Source organism: Emiliania huxleyi, assembly GCF_000372725.1.
Source record: "Emiliania huxleyi CCMP1516 unplaced genomic scaffold EMIHUscaffold_7, whole genome shotgun sequence".
Lineage (NCBI taxonomy): Eukaryota > Haptophyta > Isochrysidales > Noelaerhabdaceae > Emiliania > Emiliania huxleyi.
The window spans coordinates 108,153-120,938 of NW_005196756.1; the positions used below are offsets into that span (position 1 = coordinate 108,153).

The window sequence follows — 12,786 nt, forward strand, 5'->3', positions numbered from 1 at the left end:
TTACTTCTATGTGAGTCAGATCCACGCTGTCCGGTAGTGCCGTGACAGGGCGAGACTAGAGGAAGGGTGAAAGGGGCAACGGGGCAGAGGAGCCAGGCAAGAGCGTCACCAGCACGCCGCGGTGGGCTCTGGCGAGGAGGCCCGGCTCGAAGACGGTCTCGCCGGTACGGACCGACTTCTCCACGTCGACCGCGCCCAGCAACCGGTCCTGTGGACATGTTCGGGCGTGTTGTTGGAGGTGTGTTGTGAGTCGACCGACATGGAGCAACCTCGGGCGTTCCTCCAGCACGTCCAGAGGGACCTGCACAAAGGGCGGGTCGATGACCTCTGTCTCCAGCGCATTTGGATCGATCTCGCCTGCGAAGCGTAGCAGGAGAGGGTGAGGTGGGTGGGTGGGGTGGGGTGGGGTGGGGTGGGGTGGGGTGGGGTGGGGGGGGAGGTGGGGTGAGAGGAGGCCGAGCGAGGAGGCAGAGGAGGGAGAGGCGGCGACGGGGTGACAGAGGCTGTGAGCAGGCAGGGAAGATCGAGAGGAGAGGATAGGAGGAGAGAGAGGAGAGAGAGAGGAGAGTGAGGTGAGGTGAGGTGAGGTGAGAAAGGATACGGGGGGAGGGAGGAAGAAGGGGAGCAGAGGTTGGCAGAGCAGGGCAGAGCAGAGGGCAAGGGCCGGCCCACCAGCGTCAATCTTGGCTTTCAGAAAGGAGTCGTACTCCCCCGACTCGGGGTCGATGTTGAAGGGCGAGTCCTTGAACACCTCGATGGGCGGGAGCAGCTGATGCACCGCCCGCGCCATGACGGACTTTGCTGTGCCGCGCGAGCCGGAGATCACGACGCCGCCGATTCGCGGGTTGACGCCACACAGCAGCAGAGCCGTCTTGATTGCCTCCTGGCCGACGACGGCGGCGAGCGGGAAGACGGACGGGCCGGCTGCATTCAGGTTGGTGAAGGCGGCGCCGGCTGCCGACGCCGCCTCGGCTGCCGACACATCCGCGTCCATCGCGTCGAGCGCGGCTTTGGCCCTGTCGGCGGCATCACTAGTCGCGGCGGCGCAGGCAGGCCTCCCGGCGCGGGAGGCGGCAGCGACGGTTCGTGCCGGGGCTGTAGCCGGCTGGAGCGCAGCAGCGCAGGCGTGGAGCAGCACGAGCATGATGCAGCTCGGTCGTCAGGATTTGCCGCACTGTGAATTCATTACCTATGTTGGAATCCTAGCCAAGCATTTCACGTAAACGCACAACCCCATTTTCACTGTACGTACGTACTAGCTTACTGGTCTCTCTCTCACTGTATGTGGCTCTTACGTACATTCCCGGAGGAGGACTGCTGACAGGGTTTGCGATGAGGAGTGACCCGAAGGGTTTCTTTCTGGGGGTTAGCGCACCACTAACCGATTTTCGTTCTCGACGATCCCCTTCTCCAAGACTTTATATCGACAGCCGCCCCAGCGGGGCCCCGGTCGAACGAGATGCGCCCGCTCCTAACAAACTCTAACACTCACACGTCATTTGGGGCCTGGAGCCCTGTTCACGCGCGCGCGAGACGTGCAGACAGGGTTGCCAGGTGAGAGCGAATGGCGCGGTTCACGCCTCGCACAACAGAGAGAGAGATGCGCTCTGCATGGTGGGACATAAAAGAAAGCGAGTACCTGGGCGAGTAGGCCGTGCGGTCGACGCTGCCGCGCGCGGCTTTGCGCGCGAGGCGGCGCAGCTTGAGAACGGCGGTGGGCGAGAAGCCGCCGCCGAACGTCTCGTGAAAAAAAAATTGGACACAGCGGGGGTTCTCGGCCACGCTTCGCCGCGTCGATGTTTGTGTTTCAACGTACTCGAGTATGTGCCTCGCTTGGGGGGGGGCGGGGGGGGGGGGGGGGCAGAAAAGATTTCAAAAAAATGTTCCTGGTCGGTGTAACAACAGTCGTGCGGTCAACACAGTCTGGAGTCCCCATGACGGAGTGCGGGCGACGGCCGAGCCTTGTTATCTCGGTGCCCTCGCCATCACTCGACACGGCGGCAGGACCAAGCATGCTTAGGCCGCAGCCTCCCCCATCGCCGTCGCCAAAGGCACTTTCCCCCCGCGCCCGCTCATACAGCCGGGAGCTGAAGCTCTCCAACGGCCCAGCCCACCCGGGCAGCCCGCTGAGCGGCCGTGACGGCGGCCGGGCTGGCGAGCGTGGCAGCTGCAGCAGCCCTCTGAGCCGCGGCAGTGCGTCCCCGCACGGTTCTCCCTCTGGCTGGAGCAGCGGGTCCGCGGCACAGGCAGCTGGAGCGGCGCGGGCATTGCGCCCGGCCGCCGCAGACCTGGGCCCCTGCTGGGGCTGGGGCCAGGTGCAGGTCGAAGACAGCGCGTCCCCACGTCCGCCACCACCAGTCGAGTTCAAGCGCTGCAGGAAGAAGGCCGCCATGCAGGGTGGCACGCATGCGCTCCTTCACCCCTGCGGCAATACGGCATGCGAAGGCTCTCAAGAGCTCACGAACGTGCTAAGCGAGGTGGCCGATGGCATCTCGATCGACGTGCTTGCCGCTCTCAGCGATGTCGCAGGTGGAGCACTGCACGGTTCTGCACAGGAAGACCGGGCGCGACGGTTTGCGCGGTTCGCAGAGCTGGCTCAGTACGAGAAGGAGCTCCGATCTGTCTACGGTGGTCCACGCGCCTCAGCGACAACTAGCGATATTTCGACCGTGTCCTCCACACCCCCACCCCTCTCGCCCGACCCCCGAGCCTCGCGTCCCCAGTCGCCCTCACTATCGAGGATGCCGCCATCCCCGGAATCGGCCTCCCCAGTTCAGGCCAACCTCACGCCCTTTGGTGGGCAGTTGCGTACACCGGCCAAAGGAGTATGCGCCTCGGACGCTGCCTCAACGGATTGGGGCGGGAGGGCGTGGTGGCTTGGCGAGACCGCGCCGTGGTGGCTCGGCGAGAGGACGCACTCTCCGCGGGGCGAAGACTCGCGACATATTCCGGCAGATACGGAGGAGGACGCCGCGCGGGCGGCGCTTGCCGCAGACGCGGCCGCCTGCGTCTCGCTCGAGGGCAGCGCATCCGCGCTGGAGTACGACGCGAGCGAGCCGCCGGCGAGTGAGATTGCCGCGATGTGGCTTGGTCGGACCTGGGCTACGAAGCGTTGACTTCAGCTCGCGCGAGATTTGCACGACCGAGGCAAGAGAAATTGAAAGGCGCTTTGTAGAATTGTGCATTATTAGTTAGTCAGGGGAGGGGGGTGCTCTTTCGCTCGCTGGAGGTTGTAGGAATCTACTAGTATGTATGTATGTAGGAAGGTGAAGAACAGTCAGGCCTCGAGAGTCAGGCCTCCTAGTTTCTTAATGTGAGTGAGTAGTCTTGATACGAAACCACGACGACACACACCAGTCGACTCGTATCGGTTGCCTCCATGAACGGCGGAGCTATTCTCGCGCCCACACCACACCTGGCTCCAACGTGGACACGCCCATAGCTGGGGACACTACTAGGTCACGCATGGCATCAGAAGTTTTATCTCTGGGCCCCGAAAGGCATCTCTAGCAGCATCGTTACGCATGCGCCCTCCCCTCCTGGGCGCATGCGCCTCACATCTCGCCAGAGCATAAGCCCTTGGTGCACACACACACACTCCTAGTTTCTTAGTGTGTGGTAAAGAAAAAGAACTTACTTTTTCTGCGCCGCGAGTAGGCGTCGGTCGCAGGGGAAAGCCGTGTCGCCTTCCCCGTAGACTGCGGCGAGGCGCACGAGCGCCGAAAGCTCGCGGCGCTCTCGAGCGCCAGGTTGGCCGCGTCAGTCTGCTCTGCATCGCTGCGACCCTTCACAAGCCGCCTCCGCCTCCCTGATATGTTGCGACCCTCCACGTCCGCTGACCTTTCTGGTGCTGCCGCAACTTGCCCCATTCCCGGCACTTCGGGGACGATGGTGGAACCGAGGTCTCGCCCATGCAGCCCTGACGTTGCCCCGGCTAACATCTGTGACATATGCGGCGAGAAATTCACCAGGCACATCAACCTGCGGCGGCACATGCAGAGGCAGCACGAGCATCTGGCGTACTTCCCATGTGGCAAGTGCGGCAAAGGCTACAAGAGCTATCGTGATGCAAACGACCACGAGAGGCTTTGCACGCACGGTGGCGACCTCATCCAGTGCAACGTGTGCAAGTCGCGATTTGCTACGCCGTGGCAGTGGAAAAAGCACGTGGCCTCGTCGATGCACCGGGGCTACTCCATGGTGGCGGGTAGTGCGTGGCTCGCTGCGGCCGAGCGGCTTGGTGAGGGAGCCGATGCGCCCGAGCTAGAGGTAGAGGTTCTCTGTGCGTTCAACACCGGCCCTTCTCCCACGCAGCAGGCGCCGGTGAGCCCAGCCACCCACGAGGAGGGAGGTCTTGGAGTGTCCATCGATGACCTCGCAGCTGAATTTCATTTCTGAGTGCTGCTGTTTCGTGGGGTTACGTGTGCCACGCCACGCTGTGTATTTTTAGAGTATGTTTGGGACATATCTCTCTCTCTCACCGCCAAGCCTAAAATTACGAGCCTAATTGAAAACGCAATAAACCACGCGGGTCGTTTCAGCCTGGACCCACCGTGGAGCGCAATCTACGAGCTTTTCTAGAAGCTTGCTGTTTCTTCAGCTGCCGTCCGCCGCTCCATCCTCGCCGACGCCGGCCGCTCCGCCCTCGCCGACGCCGGCCGCTTCGCCCTCGCCGCCGTCCGCCTCTCCTCCATCGACGCCGGCGGCCTCGCCCTGGCCGTCGCCACCGCCGCCGTCCGCCGCCGTGTCGCTCGACGCAGCGCCCGTCATCGGCGCCACAAGCGTCGCCTCGGCGAAACCCGCGCCAAGGCTGGCCGGCGCAGCGCCCTCGCTGTCACCGGGCAGCTCGAGCGCGGAGGCAAGACCGGCGCTTGCCGCAACGACGGCGTCGCCGACAAGGCCCGGCGCGAGGGCTGCGCCGGAGTCGGCTGGCGCGCCTTCCATCGCCACGTTCTCCTCTGCCGGCGGTGGCGACAGCATCGCTCCATCCCCTGGCGCCTCTCCCTCTCCGCCGCCACCGCCGCCCGCCTCCTCCTCGCCGCCAGCTCCCGCCTCTCCACCCGCAGAGCTGCCGCCCGCCTGGGCACCTCCCACTCCGCCCTGATAGCCTTTGCCGTCGGCCGCCTGGTCCCCAGACGACGGGTGGGGCAGAGCGAGAAGAGGAGCAAACTTCTTGCTCGCAGCGGCGCGCAGCGTGACAGCAGCCTTGTACACGAACGAGCCGTCCTGGTTGTATGCCATAGCATTCGACCAAATGAGCTCCACGTCGGCGGCGAGGTCGGCGACGGAGGCGTAGGCGCCGCTCTTCAGCCGCTTGAGCACTGTCCCGAGGTCCATGGGCCGCGGGACGACGGTCGGGTAGTCTGGCAGCCCCAAAGCCTCCCAATCCACCGGCTCGGCGAAAATGTCGCCTGGCGAGGGGTACGGTAGTCAGGAGGGAGAAGCGCGCGTGGCGAGACCTCTGGTCGGCGAGTCTTGCCGTTCTTCATCCGAATGAGTTGCTCGATCACCGGGGCAGCGGCGGCGAGCGGGTCCAACGGGGCCACTGGCTTGGAAGACGGCTTGGGCGGCTTGGCCTTCTTCGGCTTAGCGGCCTTGGCGCATTGCGCCTGCAGTTCAAAGCTGGACTCATCAGCTACCTGCGACTGCGGGCATCGCCACCTCTGCTCGTTCGCCTCGACCCAGCCCGGCGGCGCACGGCCGACAATATCCCACTCCTCGGTGTCGGCGTTTGCCCTGGTCTTGACCATCTCGATCGCCTCCATGATGTGGCAGCGGCCTGTACACACATTGCCACCTCACCCACTCTCCTCTCACCGCGCCTTGACACGCACGACGTGGCGGCGCCTGCGCCGACGTCGACCTCGCCGCCGATCTCTTCTGGCACGAGCATCCAGCGGGGCCGTCCGTCTGCGACATGGCCGCACGGCGCTGGCTTTGCGAAAACGCCTATCGAGGCCACGTGCCGACCGCGTCGCGGACGGCTCCTCGGGGCGGGGATCGAGCTGGTGAACGCGCCTCGCTGCTCGAGCGGCGCGACGCGGCACCACTGTAAGTCCGGCAAGTACGTGAGCACGTACCTGCGGACACGTCTCGGGTGCGGCACACACAGACACGAGACGGGGCCGGGGCGGCGAGCACGCGGTGCCAGTACGAATAGTCGTCCTCGCCGTCGATTGCGACGACGCGGTTCACCAAATGCAGCAGAGGTGGCGGCTTTGGCAGCCCAGCGGCAAGGATCGCCTCCTCTGGCTCGTCGAGGGGCTTGATCTGCAGCCACGTGTCCTTCTTGACCCAAGCAGAGAGCTGGAGCCCCTTGATTCGGTCCGCGTTGAGCGCGCGCAACTCCTTTGGGTCCATCCCGAGCCCCTCCGCCGTCTTCTTAAACGGCGCGTCCTCCTGGAGTAGGGAGGTGTGGATGTGGACCGGAGTGGGCTGCTTAGCAATGACTAGTCGTGTGAGGGGACCGCGCTCTCCTGCACGACGTGCCACGCCGAATCGCGCCACGCGCGCGCGCGCTCGTCCGCCGCCGCCTTCGCGTCCTCGATGGCTTGGATGAACGCGGCGCGCTTGCCGCTCGGTCGGACAGCGGGGCGCTCTTCCAGCATCAGCGGCCTAGTCGCAACGAGTGCGGTGCGTGAAGGCCCTCGAGCACTCCTCGAGGATCATCTTCATGAATGGCACGAGCAACCTCGACGCGCGCAGCGTGTCGCCTTCGATGCTCTCCAGCACCATGCCAGTCTCCCCCACCCCGGCTGCACTCGCACCCGTGGGCCGCCGACGCAAACGGCGCGCCATCATGTACGAGGGCTCCGCATTCGCCGGGTCATCCTCAGGAAACGTCCAGTGGCAATACTCTTCCGCCTAAGGCACGGAGCGGAGAGAGCTGGGAACCAACATCGGCGGTCCCTCCGCGCGGCGAGAGCTTTCAGCCTCGTGCGCAGACTGGCGGAGGATAAGCCGCGTGCCCTGCAGCAGCTCCGAGGAGACCTGTGCAGCAGCGTGTGCACGAGGAGTGGAACGACGGTGCGGAAGGGCGGGCGGGCGGGGGGGGGGGGGGGATCGGATTAGTGTGGCATCGACCTGCAGCCCCTTGATATGCGTGTTCAGCCGCAGCAGCTCGCGCGGCTCCATGCCGAGCCCGCGAGCGCAATCCTTGAAGCTCATGTCCGCCGCCACGGTGTGCCACTCGTCTCGCATGGAGGCAGAACCTGCTCGCACCGCCTGCAACGAAAATAACAGAACCACCGAAAGGGTGCAGGGTCGGATGAAAAGGTGTGCGCGCGGTGAGATGCGCAAGTGACGGATGGCGAGTGGGCGAATGCCTGCACGTCGACCGGTGCCGGAACCAGCAGCCGCGTGTCGCGCTTGAGCCGGTCCTCGCCGCTGAGCCTCGGCAGTTTGGCGCGGTTCAGGAAGATGAGATCGAAAAGTGGCACGCCGAGCCGAACGGCGATCTGCGCGACCGTCTCGTCAGCACCTATCCGTCGCATGTCCGAGCCTGAGACACCCTCGTGCTGCGGGCGCCCGCCGCCTCGCGACAGCACGCCGTCGGTGCGATGCGTCGAGTGCGGCGACGCCACCCACGAAGCTTTGCTCGGAGGCTTCTCTGCCTTTCGCTTCTTCGCGCTCGCCTTGCCCTTTGGCTTCCACTCCTCCTCCTCCTCCGCCTCCACCTCCGCCACGCGCTCTTTCTTGCGGCGCGTCACCGTCACGGCGCCCACGCGGACGAAGCCCATTCGCTCGTAAAAGGGTATCGAGTTGTCGGTCGCTTGCGCGACGAGGTACTCGTACGGCGGCTCGCTCGAGCTCTCGAGCACGTCAATGACTAGCTGCACGAGCCACCGCCCGCAGCCGAGCGCGCCGAGCAAGGAGAGCTCGGCGATCCGCGGCCAGACGACGCCCTCGTTGTCCGGGTCCCCCGCGTGCAGCTGCGCCTGCGGGGCGAGGCTCTCCGTTCACGCTTCAAGAATGAGGGGAGATTCTCCCACCACCCGCGCCGTGCGCGCCTGCAGCTCGTCGGCGAGCGACCCGTCCTCGTCCACGCGTGGAGTCCGCCCCTGGGACTCGCCGTGATCGGTCGCGAGCTCAACGGCCGGCGAGAGGGAGTCCCAGCGGAAGTCGGCGTGCCAGGTCGTGAACGTAGTGCATGTCACAAACCCCTGCAGCCAGCCGTCCTCGCGAGAGACCGCGAGGTAGCCGAGCAACGGGTCGTCCACGTCGAGCCGGTCTGCCATGTACTCGAGCGAGAGCGGCTTTGACGCGTCACGCGCGCACGACGCGCGCCTCCGCAAAGCCTCGTTCACCATCTGCACCATCTCGCCGAGCAGCGTCAGCCAGATTTCTCGCGGCGGGCGGATGATTGCCGTGCCCACCATGTCGGGCGCGGCATTCGGAATCTGCCGGGGCTCGTACTTGGCCTCGTGCACGGGCGGCAGAGCGAACCGCCTCGCCAGCATGCCTGCTACGGTGGACCGGGAGCCTCTCCAGGAGCGCCGTGAAAGCCCGGAGGATAGGGCGCCTAAAAAGAATTTTAAAGAAGTGGAAAAAAAACACTGCCGGGAGTACCAGTCGGAGGTGAAGATCCGTGAAGCGGAGGCGAGACCTCGGCCAAAGAAGAGACATCAGAAACGGCTACAGCGGCCGTCAGGCGACGCTCGGCTGGCGAATAAAAGAGCGAATCAGGGAGAACCGGAGCCCTGGGAATGCGGGCGGTGGAACCCCGGGACGGGAAGCTGAGTGAGGACCTGTGTACGTGCGTGGTGTACAGTGTCATGTCTACTAGCTCCGAGTAGAGGGGGCGTTCTGAAGTTAAGGGGAAACCCGGTACACGGAACCAACCCTCGGAGACCCGTGTTTACTTTAAGGCCCTTGCCCTGCGAACGCGCACCCCCGGGGCTAGGGCTCTCTTGCCCGCAACCCGATGCCAATCATCCGGCCCGCTGGGTGCGCTTCTGAGCTCCCCGGCCCTGGATGTGCGGTTACTGATTGCACTCCAAGTGCTCCAAGTGCGAGCGCGACTTTGCGCGCGAGGAGTGGGACGACCGCGAGGTGGCATGAAGGTTGCAGCGAGAATCGGCGAGAGACTGCGAAGAGAGATAGGAAGAGGCGGACGCCCAAGGGTGGGCGACGGCTAGCGCATCACACCCCTCTCCTTAAAATCCCTGTGTGGTGGCGGCGTGCCGTTCTCCCATCCCTCCCTTGGGTTATCCGTTTTCTTTCTTTCTTTTGCGCGCGAGGCGGCGCAGCTTGAGAACGGCGGTGGGCGAGAAGCCGCCGCCGAACGTCTCGTGGAGCAGCAGGTTGAAGTTGTTGCGCTTGACAAAGATCGCGTCGTGGTAGAAACCGCGATGCGCGCCTTGACGTAGCCGTGGCCGTTCTTGTGGTCGAAGGGTTGGCCGGGCTTTGTTTTTGTCGGACAGCCCAAACCAGCTCTCAGACTCAGGGAAACTCGCGAGTTTCCAGAATGGAGCACCAAACACCCTCTGTTTTCCCTGGAAATTTCCGGAAACGCAAAGTGCTGGGGACCCTCTGTTTTCCTTTTTGTTTGCCGGAAAACCTCGTACAGGCCAACCTACACTAAGCGAGTACCCGGGGTTTGCCCCCCGAAACTGGCACGGGGAACCTTAAGCGATTCCGATTGATTGTCCTCCGTCGGTGGGGATAGTTCGCCATATAATTGAGGATAGCGTTTGTCAGAGAATGGACATTTGCATGAAAGGCGTCTCGGGCATTCCGAAAAAAGAGACGTGACGGAGGTGACCGCCTTCGAAAGACGAACGAAAGAGTGAACTTCCGCACCGGCGGGGACTCGGGCTCGGGGAGCGGGACGCTCTTGGGGTAGAACTCAGTCAGGTAGCCGCCGCGGACGGTGTGGTACTTGTTTTTGTCGCGGGCGGCGCGCTTCTCGCACACCTCCTTCCAGTCCGAGAGGGCGGACTCGTAGGTGGCGATTCCATAGCTGCGGCGATGGCGGGGTACTTGGACGCACCTCCCTCGTCGAGGGCGAAGTCGGGGTTGTGGGCGACGAGGGTGCGCCAGTTCTTGAGGAGCGACATGGAGAAGTCGCTGTCGGCTCGCGTGAAGGCGGTGTCGATGTTGCACCCGCCCATCTCGGTCGGCAGCTGCGCCTGGAGCCACGCGAGGTCGCGGAGCGCCTGGGGCGAGGCGTCGGCGCGAGCAATGCCCTCAAAGGACTTGCGGATGCGGTTGTGCGCAAACTCGAGAGCCTCGCACGCGACATTGGGCGGCGTGATGCCGGCAATGTACTTGGTCTTTGCGCAGGCAATCCGTTGGACGAGGTTGAGGCGGAGCTGCGAGGTGTTCGTGACGCAGTCAGTGTCGACGATCGTGTCGATGACGTCGAGCGGCGCGAGCTTCTTCCTGAGGTGCGCGGTGAGCTCCTTTTTGCAGACTTCAGGGTTGCCGAAGAAGGTGCCGACGGCCTTGAAGCAGTCCACTCGCCCCGTGGGTTTGCCCTCCTTGTCGCGGTGCGCGGGCGAGCCCCGGAGCCAGCCCGGCGCGCACGAGAGGTCGCCCTCGGGCGAGTAGATGAGCGACTTGCTGACGCCGTCGAAGACGCTCGCTCCCTTCTTCTGCGCCTCGAGGAGGCCCTTTGGTCCGGAGTAGGCGGCGACGGCGTGCGAGGGCTAGTCGTTCACGTTCTGGCAGATGTCGTCCGCAAAGCCGATGAGGTGTTGTTGTCTACTGGTGGCCATAGACCATAGTAGTGTCTGTCTCGTTTGCGAGATCTTCAAACGAATACTTTAAAGTCTCGACAATCACTAAGCCGTTCATGGTAGGAGGCAACCGATGCGAGTCGACTGGTGTGTGTCGTCGTGGTTTCGTATCAAGAATACTCACTCACTCACACGCTGCTTATGTGGCACCGCAGAGGCTCCCTTGGGGATGCCTGAGGCCACCCCAACCACTCACTAAGCCGTACGTAGACGAATTGTGCGCTGCTTTATTTTCGTTTACCTACACTAAGCGAGTACCCCCGGGGTTTCCCCCCGAAACTGGCATGGGGAACCTTAAGCGATTCCGATTGCCTGTCCTCCGTCGGTGGGGATAGTTCGCCATATAATTGAGGAGAGAGTTTGTCAGAGAATGGACATTTGCATGAACGGCGTCTCGGGCATTCCGAAAAAAAAGGCGCTGGGGAGGGTGATCGCCTTTGAGAGTTGCTTGCCCCCGCTTCCCACCGGCGCTCCCGCCTCCGGCTCTGCCTCTGCTGCCTCCCATCCCAGTCGCCCCACGTCCACATTCCCTAGCGCGCGCGCCCTGCGACGCAGCGCCGCCTTTACTGCTGCTGCCGCTGGCCTCGAGCCACAGCGCTCCCGAAAACCGCTACCCCCGCAACATATGCGGCCGCGTTCGCATCCCAGCCTACTCACGGTGTGCGCTCCCCTCGTGTGCAGAACACCGCGCATAAATGGGCTGCACCGCCGCGAAGATGGAGCACGCAGGGACGGACAACATCAACGGCGGGGCCGACATCGAGGTCGAGCCACGCGCGGAGATCCAGTCGCTCAAGGACGAGAACCAGGCGCTCAAGGACGAGAACCAGGCGCTCAAGGACAAGGTGCAGGCGCTCGAGGCGGAGAAGGCCACCACGTGCCCCGCCCCCCTCTCTCCCGGACCCTCCGCCACACCCTCGCCACCACGGGGGTCAGGCGCTCGAGGACAAGGTGCAGTCGCTCAAGGCGGGGTCGACGCCGGACGGCTCCGACAAGCTTGGCACTTCGCGCGACGTCAAGGCCCCCCCCCCCCCCCCCTCTCACCTCTACATATCCTCACCCCAACGGCCGACCCGCCCCCCGTGTAGGCCTTGAGGCGCTCATCGGGCCGCCGCTCATGGTGGGAGGGTCGCTCCTCAAGGCCATGGAGGAGGAGCACTGCAACAAGAAGGATGCGAACTTGCCGTTCGACACCTCCAACGGCATCAAGGGTTCGACCCCCCGGCTCGAGTGGGAGTTCGTCGTCGCGCCCGTGGTCGAGGACCCGGACGGCCGCTACGCAGAGCGTGGCGGCGACTTCCGGACGGTCCACCCCGAGTGGTGCCGCAAGGCGGAGCCGCTCTCGGTCTACGAGGCGAAGATGGCGGACGAGATGAACCCGAGGCTCGTTGAGGCGGGGCAGGCGCCGCTCATCACGGAGGAGCTCGTCGCCGGCCGGATGTACACGGGGCCGATGTACGAGAAGTACAACGCCGTCCTTCGCTTCAACTCAGCGCGCGATCGCGACGGCGCTGTGCTGCTGGAGTACGCCTCGATGGAGGAGGTGCCCTTTCTGCAGAAGAAGTGCGGCTGGCTTCACCTCGGCGAGTGGGCTGCGACGGCGGCGGGCAAAGGCGAGCCGGCCGCGGTGCGCTGGACGTGGAACAACAAGTACACGACCACCATCCACGCGATCAACTCGATCATCGTCAAGCTGTCGCCGCTGACCAAGATCACGCCGCTCTACCGCGGCTGGGCGGGCGCTACGCTCCCGGAAGGCTTCTTCACGCCGGACGCGCTCGGCTTCCGCGGCGGCGTCGAGTACGGCTTCTCGTCGACGACCACCGACCGCGCGCAGGCAGTGCACTACGCGGAGGGCAAGGCGTCGACGGTGCTCCAGCTCGTGATGGGCATGATGGACCGCGGCGCCGACATCACGTGGCTCTCGCAGTACCCACACGAGAAGGAGACGCTGCTGCCGCCGCTGATGGGCTTGCAGGTCCCCCTCCCTCCTTCAACCCCCCCTTTCCCTTTTTTCCTCTCTCATTTATCTCCTTTTCCCCCCTCA

At 64.4% G+C, this 12,786-nt stretch overlaps 2 protein-coding genes across 2 annotated transcripts in view; one reads left to right on the forward strand and one right to left on the reverse strand.

The window, feature by feature from the left end:
* Nucleotides 1–1,159, reverse strand: part of EMIHUDRAFT_420555 (hypothetical protein) — a 3,609-nt gene extending 2,450 nt beyond the window's left edge. Inside the window, exons 1-4 of the mRNA XM_005761734.1 lie at nucleotides 673–1,159; nucleotides 281–357; nucleotides 110–208; nucleotides 26–55 (exon numbers count right to left, since the gene is read on the reverse strand). Coding sequence (XP_005761791.1) covers nucleotides 26–55; nucleotides 110–208; nucleotides 281–357; nucleotides 673–1,144 — 678 coding nt within the window. The 5' untranslated portion in view covers nucleotides 1,145–1,159. The remainder of the gene's footprint in view (nucleotides 1–25; nucleotides 56–109; nucleotides 209–280; nucleotides 358–672) is intronic.
* Nucleotides 1,160–3,465: 2,306 nt separating this feature from the next.
* On the forward strand, nucleotides 3,466–4,398 carry EMIHUDRAFT_197732 (hypothetical protein; the record flags this gene model as incomplete). The annotated part of the gene is made up of 3 exons (XM_005761735.1): nucleotides 3,466–3,477; nucleotides 3,658–3,749; nucleotides 3,918–4,398. 3 exons carry the CDS (start codon nucleotides 3,466–3,468, stop codon nucleotides 4,396–4,398), a joined length of 585 nt encoding a protein of 194 aa, XP_005761792.1.
* Between the last annotated feature and the right edge of the window lie 8,388 nt (nucleotides 4,399–12,786).